The sequence below is a fragment of the Carassius gibelio genome, chromosome B5 (genome assembly GCF_023724105.1).
Source record: "Carassius gibelio isolate Cgi1373 ecotype wild population from Czech Republic chromosome B5, carGib1.2-hapl.c, whole genome shotgun sequence".
Lineage (NCBI taxonomy): Eukaryota > Metazoa > Chordata > Actinopteri > Cypriniformes > Cyprinidae > Carassius > Carassius gibelio.
The window spans coordinates 37,999,636-38,017,103 of NC_068400.1; the positions used below are offsets into that span (position 1 = coordinate 37,999,636).

The following is a 17,468-nucleotide window of genomic DNA, read 5'->3' on the forward strand; positions in this document are numbered from 1 at the left end:
ATTTATGCCTATTTTTTCACATCTTCGTGGCACGCCACTGACTTTAGACTAGGTTTTTTTCTGGTCAGTGGCGCAATTGTTTAATGGAACAGCAAAATAGCACCAGGGATTGTTTGCGCCGGAACACGCCTCCTTTTTTTCGCTGAACCGCCCAGGGAGCGCAAGTTCATTCACTAGTTTAGCGACGTGCTTCTGTGGAGGGAAAAGCGCGCTTTGCGCAGGTGCAAAATAGGAATGACACATGCGTCGGTGTACAAAGTCAATTGCGCTGTGTGCAAGATAGGGCCCATAGTGTTTTGGTGAAATGTATTTAAAAAGTAGCAAAATGAAACTATAGGTTTCCTAGAGCTGGTCTAACATGGCCTTTATGTTACAAAAAGAAGAAAAGAAACAGCTGAAATTTGTTCAGTTTTACTAAAAATCAACCCCAAAAGTTCCTGTAATTGAAGAAACATGTTATTCTCATCACTAAACTCAGGATAGCCATTGCAAGTGGTGTGTGTGTGTGTGTGTGTGTGTGTGTGTGTGAAAGCAAGGACAGAAGGTGTGTTCAGTGGTCTATACAGTCAAGACAGCAGTGTACTGCAGACTACTTGTGTCCCTCCCTCCCTCCCTCCCCCCTCCCTCCCCTCGCTCTGTCCTACTCTACACTGCATTAAGCTGTGCACGAGGAGAGGAATGCCAATATGCTGCGCTATCAGTGTGTGTGCGTACGCGTTCTGAAGGTGAGGCGGGATTGCGAGGATGTGAAATCAAGGCCGTTAAGGTCTATAATTGCACTGGCTCTAGAGAGAAGGGTTTGCTCTAGAAGGGCGAGCGTGTGTGCATGCGCACGCTTGTGTGATGCCGGATGAGAAGACTCAGCAGTGTGGCCGCTTCCCCCTGCACTCAGCCAGCTGATATAGTAGTCCGGCATACTTCCTGTGCAGCGGTTGGTTGCGTAAGTGTATGCGAGCGTGTGAGGAGTGGAGAGGAGGGAAAGAGGAGCGGCAGGCCTGTAGAGTGGTGGAATGAAGAGTGGAGCATGCTGGGGGCCGGGAACGGTGCGCTCCTTCTGCAGCTCGGGCTGCTTGAACCGCTTCAGCCAGGGTCAGTGCGCTCCCGCCGGAGGAAGAGGAGGAAGAGATGACACTTCCTCATCTTTATCGCATGCTCCTGCTCCTCTCGCTCTTGTACGGGCCCCGAATCGCTCCTATTCGTTCTGTCATCTCCTGAACCTCACCTGCCTCAGAGGTAGGATATGACCGATAAAACTCTGCTGTGTTCTGCTTTGATCAATGTCTATGATTTTGATCTCCTGGGATTCTTGTAAGGAAGTGTGTGGTCAGCACTTCCTCTCCCAGCTTCATTTTGGTGTCCAGAGGTTGATTGATGTGTCCAAGCACACTGTAATGCCCATGATGTCACTGACATAGCTGTGGAGCTTGACTTTCTCTGAATCGCTCTCTGAATTGTAGTTGTGCGCAGATTGAAATGTTGCTGTCAGTAGTGTGATTGTGAATAAGCTCTTCTGTAGTACAGGACAAATATTCAGTCATGGCGTCAATTTGTAGGACAGCCCGGCTAGTTGTCTTTGAGAGTTTGTAATAATAGAGATTTTAGATTTGTGAATAAAATAAGGTTTGTGGTTAAAAATTGACCCAAAAAAACAAAACATGCTGTCATACATCAGACATGAATTTTGAAACTGTTGTGTGCTTCAGAAACATAAGTTGCTACATAGCAAAATGCGATCCTTCAGAAATCATTCTAATATGCTGAGTTGACAATCATGCAGAATGATGACAGAATTATTATTATTGAACTTCAGTGAACCATTATTTTAAATGGACAGTTCAGCAGTTTTTTCAATGAGGAAGTTTGACACTTTTGAATTTTGGACATAGAGGAGTGTCTGGGCCATGTTTCCTGATTAGTATTTTACCTTTCTCTCTCTCTCTGGTCATTTATGGTCCTTAAGTTATTGCATCATTAACAGAGTTGCTGTGCTCTACGTTTTATGTGTGAGAGAGTCTTGTGGGTCAGAGTGACATTGAAATGAAGGATACATTTCCTCCACTCATACAATGGCATACAGGAGAGTATATGCAAACATCAGTAACCCACTTAAGGCATTATTGCGTAATTCAGTTCATGTGGTGATACCCATTTCTAACATGATTGAGACACAGGCTCTGTGTCCATCTGTGACTATAATGTGCAAAACAAGCATGCAGATTGTAATCTGTGACTGTACATACGGTTCTGTGAGTGTGTGAACTGATTCTGGTTGACCCTTGTCACTGTGATAATCTTTGCTCTGATTTTGAACTGAAAATAAAGCACTTGTCTCCTGCATGTCCTCCACACAAAAATCAATAATGCAGTTATACAGCAGCCTGTTTATTTAGTCAATAACCTTCATATGTTTTTAGAAAACACCACTTGTCAGCTTTTTAAGCTATAAATACATACTCATTTTTCTCTGCCTGTTGTAAGTTGGATATGAAGGTGAAAGATGTTAATTGTGGTGGAGTTTGCAGTATGTTGACACAGTTTTACAGTATGACAAATCAGTTACGCCAATGTGTTTAGCTAGGATTAAATAAATGCATTGATGCATCTCAGGTGAATTATCAACATCTTTTGCATTTACTATTGGCAGACAATTTTAAGTCGTAGAAACGTTTTCAAAAGTTGCTTTAAAAGAGTCATTTCAGCTAAACTGTAACTAAAATATCTTGAATCGTGTATGTTTTATATTTGGTTTCTATTCTGCAGTTTAAATAATAACCATGTTTTTTGCTTCATTAGACAGCACATTTCTATGTAATATTCATGACTTTGACTGTTCAGGAATTTAACATGATAGCTGGGATCCCCAGCAGTGGTGTGCCAGTCCTTATATAAAGTTACGTCGATGAATTACTATGCTTTGAAATCAGTGCATCACCTCTATTCTCATTTATTCTGAGTGATATAATAAGAAGCTCTCAAAAATCTCCATTGCAGAGAGAAGCAGCGCCCCCTTTAGAAGGAGTTTTACCATCTTCTGACCATATGTGCTGCTGCTACAGAACAGAGCTTGGTGTCAAACCTTCAAAAGTACTTTTTTATGAATCACATTTGTTGGGGCCTAACCCTTGATTTCTGTTCTAACAGGAGCTGATCTGTAAATAATACTGTTTGACTGAAAGTAGAAATGACAGTGATTAATCCTTAGTCCTTAATCAGGTTTACCGATTTGTCAATCAAGATATGGCCGAGACTGTCTAGTGTCACTCTCTCATTATCCTTAATGGATCTGATGCCACTTGAGGGATGTTGAATCTTGCAAAACAGCTGCGAGGAAAAGGGCACTACAGCACCTGTTTTTCTCAGTACATTTAAATGCACATTTATGCATTTAGCAGATGCTTTTATTCAATACAAAATAATTATGTAGAAGATTACGTAGCACTGCAATGAGCAGAATGCCATTTTCAATCTGTTCTAACCACTAAAGAGTCTATCAAACAAACAGAATTACATTAGAACTACAGTATGCCTCCCTGGAATAGAGTCCATAGGCGAGGAAAGATGGGCATGTCACCACTGATTGTGACAAACTCTCCTGATGCATGATTGAGAGAATTCCTAACAACTGCATCACTTGCCTGCTACAGAAACTGTATTTTAATTTTGTGGAACTGAAGAAGGTGGTGAAGACAAGGTAGTCCATCACATCACCCAGCATCCATGACATATATTCAGATAGATGACTTAAGATGACCGGATCATTCGGATCACCCTTAGGCATCTCAGTTTGTTGCCTTTACAATCTGAGAAACAGAAGTGGCAAAATGGCTATTGTGCAACTTCTACCCACAGGCAATAAACATTCATCCTCACTGCTGTAAATCAATGACAGCAACCAACTTTACAAAAATCTTGTTTTTTAATGTTCTAGTATGGCTGTTGTTTTTATTCTATTCAACAGTATTATTCACATGATAGGTTAAAGGCCCCGTTCTTCGTGATCCCATGTTTTAAACTTTAGTAAGTCTGTAATGTTGTTGTTGTTGTTGTTAGAGTATAAATAATATCTGTAAATTCTAAAGCTCAAAGTTCAATGCCAAGCGATATATGTTATTTAACAGAATTCGCCTGCAACAAATGACCCGTTTGGACTAAATCCCTTTAGTTCCTGCAGTAATGATTTCACTAAAACAGTTTTTTGACTAACCTCCGCCCACATGAATACACAAAAAGGGGGGCGTGGTCTTATTATTTTCATCTCGGAGTCCAATCACCTTTGTCTGGGCTTCCCAGGGACTTAGAGATCAATGGTTACAATTTATGTTTAACTCTGTTCCCGAAAATTATAATCCACTTGTAAAACTATGTGCAGCACATTTAGCTGAGGACAGCTTCCTCAATCCCAATCAGTTTAATGCTGGATTCACACAAAGATTATTCTTGAAAGATGGAGCAGTTCCCTCTGGAGAAGGCGTTGTTTATGGACCACAACCGGTAAGTGTATTTTATTATTTACGTTGGTGCGTTTAAAGGTTTCTGTAACTTATTACACAAAGGGCAACACTGTTTAGCTTTGTTAACTAGATGGTAGGGCTATGCAAAAAAACAAATGCGTTTTTTATCACGTCAGTAAAAACGCTCCTGTGACTATAAGTACATCTCCAGCACGTGCGTTCAGATCAGGATTGCCAGGTTTTCAAAACAAATCCTGCCCACTTGCTTCAAAAAACTACTCCAAAACTAGTTCAGGAGGGCAGCCTGCGCTTAGCTGCCGTCACATCACAACACAGGAACCGCTGGCACAATCAGAACTCGATACGTATTTCTGAAGGAGGGACTTTATAGAACACGGAAGTCATCAGCCCGTTTTTATGGCAGTGAAAACAGGGGTATACAGATAGGTGAATTGTGTGAAAAATACTGTGTTTTTTTACACGCGAAACATGAACACGTTATATTGCACACTGTAAACACAATCAAAGCTTCAAAAAAGCGCGAAAAACGTGATCTTTAACTCTTTTTGCTTGCTTCTATATATTATTAATTTTGACACCAAAAAATTACTTATTGCTTCTTTATAGCTTATAGTATTATATTTTTATTATACATATTTTTTTTAATACATTGCACCTACTGTTTGCCATTGTATTGCCTCAGTCATTGTCTGTTACCTCCTAATAACTCTTTTATTCATTTAATAAATTTTTTGTGAGTAATTTTTATGATCATTTCCAGCAGGGAGACATAATCTGTAGATTTCTATATGATTGAATTTGTTGTTGAGGTGATATACATTAGTTTTATATGTTTGATAGACTCTGGCTGGAGAATATTAAACACTGCCATCTGCTCATTGCAGTGCTACATAATCTATATCTGCATCATCACGTTTCAACTGCAGCACGTCCATCTGATCTGGCGGTTCATGTGTTGATGTTTCCTGCCTTCTGCAGCTTTTATCCTTCAAACAGATGAAAGCTGGTGGGATTGTATCCATAGATCCTTAATAAGTAATCATACAAGTTGATGCACACTTGGTGTGCTTTCTAAAAGGGTTTGGCAGTTAGGAAATTCTCCTTTGACATGCACTTTGTATGGATTTTTATATATTGGAGTAGCATTTGAGCATTTAGTTTACCCCACCTTCTTACATGAGATCTTAGAAATTATTTTTAATCTTTTGAGTAAAACTTGAAAACTGATTTAAATCCTATGTGAATGTGAAATATTGCTGGCAGTGGCATTACTACAGTAAATCTGGAAGTATGAAACCAGCTTATACATTTATTAATAAGTATATTTATTAGAAGTAATACCTTTGTCAGATTTACTACCACATTATTGCAGGCTGGTATTTGTGCTCCTTGACATATTCACCATACATCATACTTAGTTTAATGTTCCTGTTTCAGGCATACAGTTGAGCTTGGGAAAATGTAAGGGCAAACATACATAGTGGGGTTCCTACTAAAGTACCATTTGATATAATAGTTGTTCTATAATTTGTTGTTGAGATACATTTTAGATTGTAAATAAGACAGATGGTGGCAGAAAGATTTGTATGTGTTTGCATTTGTGCATTCTGTGTGTGCAGTTTAATGACTGTGATATATATCTAGAAACAGACCTCTACACTGATGCCTTCCAGCAGGTTAAGGCCTGTAAGTGTTATAAAGGTCCCATACTGAGAATCTGCTGTGGAAATGAGCTGTAATCTTCCTATAGCAGCTGCACATTACCCCCAGACCTTCATCAGCAGCTCTTCTAAAGCTGAAAGTTGACAGGGTGAAAACTACTCTTAATGTAAAGCTGTGTGGGTTTTTTTTTTCTGGCTAAATGTTTGCTCAAGATTAAACCCAACAGAGGAATGGAAAGATATGTTCTGGAATGAAATCCTAGTGTGCTTTATACTGTGCAGTATAATGTATATTGCATATAATTAGTATATGAAATAATATGCAACAATAACATGCACTAATGGACATTTTATTTACAGCAATTATATATTTATGAATATGCATCACATAAATATATGCATATGTATGTATATGTATGCATGATCCAGATATACCACACACACATTCAAATTTACATACTGTGCACAATATAGGCCTATGCACTGCATGGAAAGTGCTTATTATGGTAATATTGTTAGTAACACAGAGTCACACAGCTCACAAATATGTGATGTAAGTGCAGAGTCAGCCAATGTGTGAGTGTGTGTGTGTGTGTGTGTGTCTGTGTGTTAGTGGCTAATGGAAATAGATAGAAGAAGAAGCTCTACAAAAGGACGATTTGATTGTCAGCGTTTAGACTCTCAAGATGTCATTCTTTTGCTGTTTAAATTAAAACAATCACAGTCAATAACAGTCTCAAGGACAGTGGCTGATAAACCAGCACAACAATTAACCGAGAAGCAGGAGAGACCTTTTAATGCATAATAATTATCTGGTATTAAGTCATAGAAGACTCTCGTTTAGTTAGCATGTAGCTGAACTTTCTACAGGAAATGGCCTAAAGTGACCCTCTTTCTTCTCCTCAGTGTTTGCTATCTGCTCATGTTGTTGTTGAGTCATGAGAAGGTTAATGTGTTCAGTCTCGGAACAGTTTGCTGACGGCTGCTCTGCTCTCTGCTGAGGAGGGACGAACACAGTCAAATCAATCTCACCCTTGCCCCGCTCTGCTGCTCTGGATGAGGTTGCCATGTCCTCTTTTCTCACACGCACTATGACATGTCTGTTTTCCAAATGGTCTTTTTGTGTTTGTTGTTGTCAGAGATGAGAAACAGTATCATTTCTTTGAGAAATTGTTTTCTAAGTACATTGTGGTGTAATAAACGTGTCTGTCTCATAGCATCCATGTTCCATGATCCTGTCATGGCCTCAACTCAGCTTCAGGATCTCATCTCTGCCTTGATGCGTTTTCATGTCCATGTCAATGGACTTTAATGATGGCAGCCGTGAAACCGTGCAAAGTGAACACATTTCAGCATCCAAATTATTTATCATTTATTTTTAGCACGTCCTATCATCTAGAAAATGTTTATAGCCTAGACGTCACAAGTGATGCTGGTGACCAGTAAAGTCACACTAAGGCACTTAGTGAGCTTTTTGGGCTTTTTTTTTTAGCTATTGAAATGAATGCAGTATCATAAAAGCTAAAGTTTTTGGTCTACAAATGAATACTGTAGCTTTGAAGAAAGGGATGGAGGTGTTTTTCAATAGCCAAGTCTATTTCCAGATCTGAGACCAATTGAAATGTTGTTTGGAACTTGCGTGCATACATGCAAAAAAGTGCATCCTCCAATAGAGAGCAGTGCTTTAAGTGGGCCGGTACGCACCGGTACTCAGTACCGCCACTTCCAAATATAGCTCTTGAGCGTACCGCCACCTCTCCGTGCGCCCAGAACATGCTTTTAGCGTACCGGTACGCTCATTTGGACAGCTGTTTTAATAGAGGATTTAATCTTTTACCTGCACTGCCCGATTTAATGCAAGCTTCCTAATTCATCCCACCGAGAGCAGAAAGTACATTACCCAATTCCCCATTCACCCAAGTTATACAAGAGAATAGCGCATGGGTCGCTTTTCCCACTGTTAAGTGTCAACAACTCAACGTTGCCGGAGAAGGGGTGTGAAACTCGCTGTCTGACACCTCACCAAGTCTGAAAGATATCACAGCAGGTCAGACTCAAGCTAATGAAGTAATGCAGCTCTTTCAGGTAGGGTGACCAGACGTCCCGAAAAATATATATAATAGAGTTATAATATAGTTAGAGCTATATAGTTAGAGCTATAATAGAGTACCGGCACCTCTTTTGGGCCACTTAAAGCACTGATAGAGAGGTTGGCGTGATTTTTGTAGGCCAACAATGTTAGCATTAAATTGGGTCCCTTGGCAAAAAGCCAATTGACTTTATTGATTATTGCAGAAAATTGAATCCTGAATACAATCGGCTGACATAACAATCTAAAGTTAAGCAATAAACAAATTACATCACTGCATGACTTCAGTGCACCAACTTTTATGTCATAGAAAACTTTAAAATATAAAAATTTAGCTTGTGTTAACCACAGACCTTCAGGTATTTAAACAGTAACCCTAACCCATTGAACTTCACAAATGCTGACTTATTTTTGAGGTTTTAAGAACAAAGTGCTTATAGCCTACTTATAACCCACCACGGAAGACAATTGACAAAACATTTTCTTTTGTCAAAATACAAATTTATTTTGGTGTAAAACATCATTGAATTGCTTGAAATGATATTTGTTTCTGCTTCTTCAGTTCTCACCCTATATATTATCAACAGAAGAGTCTTGTCAGTGTGTTCTCCAGTATGACTTAATTAGGAAACCCAGTTTTATCTGAGACATCCAGGTTTATTGACAGGTAATATTTTGTGAGAAGTAACTATCTCTTAAAACTGTCCACCATCTTTGTGTGTGTGTGTGTGTTGATTTGGATGTTTGTGCTATGTTTGCAAAAGCTGTAATATTGACTGGGTGCTTGCTGTTAGGGCCTCAGCCACCTGTAAAATCAGTATTAATTAATGAGAGAAATTAGGAGGAGCTGTGGTCAAAAAAACAGCTGGAAAACACATTGTGTGGACATGGGATGTTTTTTTTTCCTGTTTTAAAGGAATAGTTCACCCAATAATGAAATTTGCTCCCATCCCATCCCTCTCTCTGTTTAGATGACTCTGCAGACGAGGAGCCCACCACTCAGTCAGACCAAAGTGAGATCCAGGGTACTCTCAAGACTCTGGCCAGTAAGTTGGATGACTTGAGCACGTGCAATGATCTGATAGCCAAGCATGGTGCGGCTCTGCAGCGGTCTCTGAGTGAACTCGAGACCTTACGTGTGCCTCTGGAGGGAGGAGAGAAAATCAAGGCTGTCAACGAGAGAGCCACCCTCTTTCGCATCACTTCCAATGCTATGATCAATGTAAGTAGAACTGACTTTCTGTTATTACAAAATATGAGTTGGGTCAAGTTTCATTTTTTAAATAAACTAATAGTCTTATTCAGCAGGGTTTCAGTAAAGACCTAAACTGATAAAAAAGATTTCTTGTTCAAACAAATGCTGTCAGGAATTCCTGTTGAACTTGAGTATCCTGAAAGCAATATTTCTTGAGTTCCCAATCAGCATATTACAATGGTTTCTGAAGGATCATGTGACACTGTAGACTGGAGTAATGGGCATTACAGGAATACATGAATAAATTTTAAAATATATTCAAATATAAAACTTGTAATAATTTTGTTTTCTTTTGTAATAATAATTCACAATATTACAATTTTTACTGTGTTTTTGATCTGACTGTAGCCTTGGTGAACATAACTGACTTAAAAAAAAAAAAGTCTTTCAGTTTAGTATATGTTATTAAAATGTGTATATTGACAATATAACAACCAATAAGATTGCTTGATTTTAAAAACATTTTATTCTTGGAGCTGGAGAAATTTGTCCCCTTTTTATGAAACAATGGGCCCTATTTTAATTATCTAAATGCACAGTGTAAAGCCCATGGCGCAGGTGCACTCAGGGTGTGTCCAAATCCACGTGTGCTATTTTAACGATGGAAAAATGATTGGCTAACCTGGGTGCATGGTGTAAAGGGGTTGTCCCTATTCTGTTAATCAGTAATGAGTGTTTTTTGGGCTTAATGTGCAATAAACCAATCAGAGTCTCATCTTCCATTCCCTTTAAGAGCCAGTTGCGCTCGTGCCATGATGGATTTGCTATTTACACGGCGGAATTTGGCAAGCGCAAGACAGAACACGTCTCCGAGATGAAACGGAACTGCTCGTGTGCGAGCAAATAGATTCCTAATTCTGATACGTGATGACTATCCATTATGACATGTAGGCATTTTTATATTTAATTAGCCTACAAAAAATTCTTATGAAATGCAATCCTTTAATTTTTTATATTTGGCAGGTTTGTGTGCTGCCGTGCGTCCCTGTGTTTAATAAGCAGCGTGTACGCACGTTGCGGACCCGCCTATACTAACTCGCTCTTTAAATAACAAAGAAAAAACATTGCGCAGATTTTAGACCAGGTTTGAGTTGGTCTATGGCGCAGTCTATTTTCAGCTCCTTAAAATAGCAATTTGCCTGAACACACCTCTTTTTTAGACCAAACCGCCCATTGGCATCAAAAGCATTTGCTAATTAAACGACATGTCGATGGATGGGAAAATGCGAACGGCGCCAGACTGAAACTAGCAAACACACTTGCGCTGTGCCTTGCGTCGCATTGCGCCGGGTGTGTGATAGGGCCCAATGAGTCTAAGCACTGTCTGACTTTGTTCAAATTAAGAATTGTCTTTAGTCATCTAGACAGTGTACTCCTCTGTCCTTAGTGCTATGGTCAATATGAATAAGCAATGTTCAGAAATAATGGCTGGAAAGAATGTGGTTCATTTATCACAATGGACAATTTGGAATCTTACCCAACCATACTTCATCAAACACACTCATTTCTGAAACAAGCTCCAGAACAGAATACAACAGCAGCTTTAGTTTGAATCTTTTTCAGAGAAAATCCCCATCTGTCTCTGTTTTTCAAATTTGATGTTCAGTGTCACTCTAAAGGCAAATGTTGTTTCAGATACAAAGATAGTTTTGATAGATGATAAATGGATCAGAGCTAGTTAGATAGGTTGAGCCTCCACTGACATGATCAATACAGGTCTAGGAATAGCTCTCAGTTTTGCGGATGTCCTCTGAGTCTTTGATTTCCTAAATCAAACTCTGGATAGGTATCACTACTCACTGTCATGGAAGTCAATATTAGAGGTGATTTTGTCTCGTGTGTTCCATTTCTACTTTGACAAACTGAATTCATTTTAGGTGAATGCAATTTCATGCTGTTTATTTGGATTTGTTTGGATTTCGATAGGATTTTGCATTGACTGGTTCATATTCATTGAATATGCATCGACTGCATCATAATTGGGATTGTTGGTACACAACTTGAATACAAACCTCAGTTTTCACAGCGAGGTGTACATTACAGGTAACTTATTCTGGCAAAGCAGTGACCATTTTAGCAAAAAATATTCAACTACATTTTTGAAACCCATTAAAATAGGTATACTTTTTAAGTAAAATGTGTAATATGTATTGATAAACAAAGTGAAATTGAAAATTTCCATGTACATTTAGTTCATGTTAAAAATGTGATTATGTCCACACTGTGAGCATCTCACTCAAAAATCACCAAAGAGTTTCTATATTTCTCCTATTTAAAACTCGACTCTTGACTCTCGAGATGCTAACGGTCTAATCAGATTCAATTCATTATGCTAAGCTAAGCTAAAAGTGCTACCACCAGACCTGGAGATAGGCTGAATGCAATCGAAAACAGTAAAATTCAACTGTTTAACTCTGGGGGAGTTGGAAAATGAGCCTATTTTCAAAAAGTGGAGTGTTAAAGTGGAGTGTTCCTTTAAGTGTCCAAATAGTTTTTGTGCTGCTGTGTTTGTTTAGAAGAATCGTTTCACAAAAACAAAGTAATTTATAAGTGAAACTCTATCTAGATTCTTGACATGTTAAAATATTATTGGGAATCTCACAGAATTTCACATCTTTCAATTTTACACACTGAATCACATGGCTCTCCCTCCTCCTCAGCAATTTAAATGGCATTTCTCAGAGATGTGGATGTATGACACACACTCTTTCCTCTAAGCTCTTCCCGAAGTCACGAGCAGTTGGGGCCCAGGGCCTCACTCAGCATAAAAAAAAAAGTGGAAGTCTGCATATGTTAAAGGTGAGGAGCTGTAGTTTCATAAATGTGTGAGGAAGCCACAGTCACATGCTAAGCGTAGCACAGAGGATCCTCTCTCACAGCAGAGCTCTGGACACAGTGCTGACAGGAGTCAGGTAAGGGCTGGTTTGTTGCTTTGTTTGTGGACTTTAAGGTCAAAGAGTGGGATGCAAAAACCTATACTATTGCTTTTGAACTATGTTCTGTACAAGGTCCAAAATTGGCACCTGCAAAGCACCAAATGTAAGTAAAAATGGGCTTTGTGGGTAAAAAATCTTGTGAGTTGTAGTGCTTTCAAACGATTAACCGTGATTAATCACATCCAAAATAAAAGTTTTTGTGTACATAATATATGTGTGTGTATTGTGTATATTTATTATATAAATATACACACACACAGAAAATAATTTAGAGAATATTTACATTATTTACATGTATATATTTATATTCATTTAATTTAAATCATATATAAATATATTTAATATACAAATGTAAAAACTATTTCTGGAATACATACATGCATGTGTCTGTTTGTATTTATATATACATAATAAATATACATCGTACACACACACATATTATGTACACAAAAACTTCTCTTTTGGATGCGATTAATCACGATTAATCGTTTGACAGCAGTAGTGAGTTGGCTTGAGACTTTATTAGGGAATGTAACATAATACCTACTTTAAGTCAAAATGATAAATGTCTTTCTGATACTTGCTGATGTAAAATGGCCATTTTGTTATAAATTGAGCTCAGTTATCTTTGTCAGTGTGGTTCCTGATAAATCCGGCAGACTGGGGTCAGTCAGATGAGTCGTGTCATTGTGCCTCCAGATGAGACTAGGGAGATGGACAAAGAAACATTGATCAAGAGAGAGAAGAAGAAGAGAGTACAGAGACCCAGAGGCAGTGACACTGTAAAAGACGTGATTGGTTGTGACTGCGAGCTGTCTTAGTGATTCTGTGGCTGTACTGTAGTCTCAGTTATTAATGTGATTGATGAGCTCTGATGAGAGACATGCTCTCATGGAAACTGTGTTAGATTACAGAAGCTATTTTTAGTGAAACCTATGTGTGGTGTGGGTTATTATTCTTAATAATGAGCAAGAAACATGCTGTTCGGCATACATTGCACTATATGCAGTGAAGAAATTGCTAGGTTTTCAGTTTTCAATGTTATGGAATGAGAACACGGAATAATTGAATTGGGATGAATAATGACACTGTATTGTCTTATGCAATTATGACTGAATTTATTCTTATCTAATTGAATAATTTTGCAGCATTGAGACTGTTTCTTCTGTTTATTACTGAAATGCTGGTTCGAAGCGATCTATATTGTATAAAGCTCTATATAAATAAATGTTACTTGACTACAGAAAGAAAAAAGCTCTTTAAAATCTCACTTCTTTCTGCTCAATAACAAAATTAAATAGAGAGCAAAAGGAGACGTAGTGTATAGAAATCATCTGAGCCAAATCAATCCGAACCATGAATGTGAACTCCAAAAAAGTCTAATGAGGTGTGAAAGAGCAATAACATTTTCCTGTGGGTACAAGCATGTGACTGTTTTGTGTCCGTGTTACTGACCAAGAGTAACCTCTCTTAGATGATTATATTACTCAATGCTGCTAAACTAAAAAAAAAAGCACGACTCAGCTCATAGACAGTCTGTATGTTTGCATGTTTCTGAACGTGCTCTGGCCATCAGATTTACTCTTTCACTTCTGCTTTGAGTTGAACCAGAGCTACCACTCGTGACTGATGTCATCAGATCTTTTCAGCATTTTTGTCATAGACATATCAAATAGAATTTCTTAGAAGTTGTGAAGCATTTCACAGACATTTCGATAAGAACAATTATCAAAAGGAGAGAAAACTAGAAGAAAAGTGGAGGAAGAGGAAGGCATTAGGGACCAGTTTTATGTGGAAACAGGTGAATTCATGTGTGGTGCCTACGGCAGGAGGACAGATAAGATCCCTAGAGAATTGGGAGCCGGGATTATCGTGATGGAGATAGCGAGGGAAAACAGAGACGACGAGGATGTGGAGGGATATGGTGTTAACCTCCATATACAGTATATTACTGTACAATATATATATTTAATGACTGAAATATGATGTATATAGGTGTAAATCCCACACATCATGAATCGCATAATCTTTAACAAATTTTGAATATGACAATAATGTAATTTAAAAGTTTTACAAGAAATTATGAATGTGTTTAATTTCATTGTAAATCTCGTTTTACATAACATTTGTTTATTTAAAACCTTTTAATTAAAAAAGAAAATATTTTAAAGGATTATTTGTTTCTGTTGGTCTTTTTTTATATATATTTTTATTTTTTTTTATATTTTTTTTAAACATTCAGAAGCTCTGTAGTGAATGTGGTTACATTGTCTAGTTTTGATTCATTAAAGAAACCCATGCGGTTTGTTCCTCTGATCCAAACATGAATGACTGTTGATGCTTCGTCCCACCCTGTGCCCAGATTGGTTCAATCTTTCATCTACCCAACCAATTAAATGCTTTTGGGCTTCTTTGGAACTTTGGAATTTTTTTCAAAGGCAAAGTGAAAGTATTCGTGCACATACAAACGAACATAAAATAACTCATGCACAGCAGAAGACATGACGAATAACTTTGGCATGACACAAACCAAATACAAGGAAGAAACAGCACTACATATAGCATAAAGCATTTGAATTTAGGCGACATCCTGGTAGAATCGATTCTGACGGGGATACCAGGTCCAGTGAGTAGTATCTGTTATCGGTGTTATACTACAGTATGTTAATAATTCTTATATAGTTTGCAAAGATCATTTGCACTATTTGTTCAGTTGAACTCAGTATATTCTTTCTCATTTTGAGTGCAGTTTGTGAAAATCATTCACACTGTTTGTGTTGTTTGTTGCATGTGAGAATTCACTGTTGTTCACACTACTTGCTACACTGTTTGCATTTGTTGTTCATGTTCAGATTTTCTGAAAAAAACTTGCTTTTGATTCAGTGATCACTCCCTCAGATATATATTATCAGTACATAAAATAGACCTGTTATGCACTGAAAAATGGCTTGAATAATATTGTAATAAATTGCTATTACTTGCATGGGTAAGTTAGATTTAGACTAATTTATTTTCGAAGTGTAAAACATCCAAGTATAATCTTCAGGAGTTTGTTTGTGTTCACAAAAAATTGAGTTTGTCTAGTAAGGGTTTTATGCATTTGGCACTTTTATCCAATGTGACTTATATGTGGTATATACTCAAGGTATTTGATCTCAGTTCATGCACTCCCAGGGAATCAAACCCGCCACCTAAGATCATGCTCTTCTGTTTCATCTGTGACTGAATCAAAATTCTCCATGGAGGTTTCTCCCCTGGTCTAAATGTCACTTATATATATATTGTTCCTGAAGCTTCTGTGTTTGTGTTGATGTGTAGTCCCTGTTTTGTACATTCCTGCACAGGCGTGTCGAGATTTCTTGGAGCTTGCAGAGAGCCACAGCCGCAGATGGCAGCGAGTTCTTCAGCATGAGCGAGAGCAGCGCACACACCTCGAGGAGACCATTGAGCAACTAGCCAAGCAGCACAACAACCTGGAACGAGCCTGGAGAGAGGCCCCCGCGCACGCTGTCAACACACCCGATACACCCACCACCAACACGGGTGAGACACGCCACCCCTACAGCAGCATGATCATTCATAAATCAATATTATAGAAGTGAATGAGCTCAGTTATGAGACATGGCATGATGGCAAAGCAGCACGACTGCTGTAATGGTACAGTTGTGCCTGATTTTGACTACGTGTGTGTGTGCACAGGAGTGAGTGAAAGGCCCAGGAAAGAGGAAGCGAGTGATGAAGATGAGGATACGGAGTATTTTGATGCCATGGAAGACTCACCTGCTTTTATAACAGTGACTGCCACGGACCCCTCTCACCACAGGTTAGCTTCATCCCCTCTTAACCCCAAAATGAAAGTCATACATTTTTCAACAATATTAGTGTAAATAAATTATGACAGAATTAGAAAAATAGTCGTTCAAAAATGTAATGCAGACATTTTATTAATAATGAACTCTAAACACATTTCTTAAGTCAATTTCACTACCTGCTGATAAACAGTACACCAAAAGTCATTCATTTCCAATAGAAAGTAGAAAGGGAGCTGCATGGAGTTTCGACCATATGAATGCGCATAATCTTTGGATCTGATTTATTCTTCGATTGCATTTAAATACTTGAACTCGACCAAATATAAATTGATATCATTTATAAAATACTTATTATATAAAATTTATAACATATTTTATAATTCTGAAATAATTATTTTATAAATTATTACTTAAGTATTTATATTGAATAGCTCTAAAAACGAGCTGTGCTTTTCATTCAAATGTATTGTGTGAATAAATTCACGCAATCACTATTCATCCATTACAGTTGTGAATAAGTGGAGGATAACATTTTTGGTATTTATTCATTCATTTATATTTTTTTATTTTTAATCTGGTCCTAGTAAGAGGCTCTTGTTCACTGGTTGACTCCTGATAGCTTCATTCCATCAGTCAAACACAATGTCACACATTTATTCTGCTTATTTGCCTTAGGGATGCACGATAATATCGGCACAACATCGATATCGGCCGATAAAAGCTTAAAATGACCATTATCGGTATCGGCCGATATGAATATTTCTGCCGATGAGCCAAACCGATATTCTCCAAGTGAAATAATTGACCTGATTTTCAGATGTGAATGTCTGTCTACATTTGTAAAATAATAAATTTATGGTAGAATCAGTACAAAAGAGATACATGGATTTCTCTTCAGTAAAATTAAAGTTTAAATTTATCAGTATATATTTGTATATATATCGATATCGGTATCGGCATCGGCCAAAATTATTTAGAAAATATCGGCATATCGAATATCGTCCAAAATCCAATATCGTGCATTCCTAATTTGCCTGCATCTCATCCTCTTACTGTGTCTCTCTCTGTCCTGTCTGTGCAGACGTTCTCAGAGTAATCTCAGTAGTGCTAGTGGAGGACAGCCCAGTGACTGCAACCAGGAAGACAATGTGAGTGTGACATGAAACAAGAGCTGAAAACAAAGCCTATATACAACAGGATCCAAAAAAACAAAAATGAAAATCTCAGATTTAAATCTTATTTA

General features: G+C 38.0%; 1 protein-coding gene across 5 annotated transcripts in view; it reads left to right on the forward strand.

Moving 5' to 3' along the window:
- osbp2b (oxysterol binding protein 2b) overlaps nt 1-17,468 on the forward strand; it is a 55,489-nt gene that overhangs the window by 30,203 nt on the left and 7,818 nt on the right. For 4 of the 5 annotated variants that reach the window (XM_052556024.1, XM_052556025.1, XM_052556028.1 and 1 more), the window contains 4 exons: nt 9,194-9,444; nt 15,758-15,956; nt 16,113-16,236; nt 17,307-17,373. In XM_052556024.1, the coding sequence (XP_052411984.1) occupies nt 9,194-9,444; nt 15,758-15,956; nt 16,113-16,236; nt 17,307-17,373 (641 nt within the window). Of the gene's footprint in view, nt 1-942; nt 1,234-9,193; nt 9,445-15,757; nt 15,957-16,112; nt 16,237-17,306; nt 17,374-17,468 lie in introns of those variants that run through there. The other variant, XM_052556026.1, reaches the window with a different exon arrangement.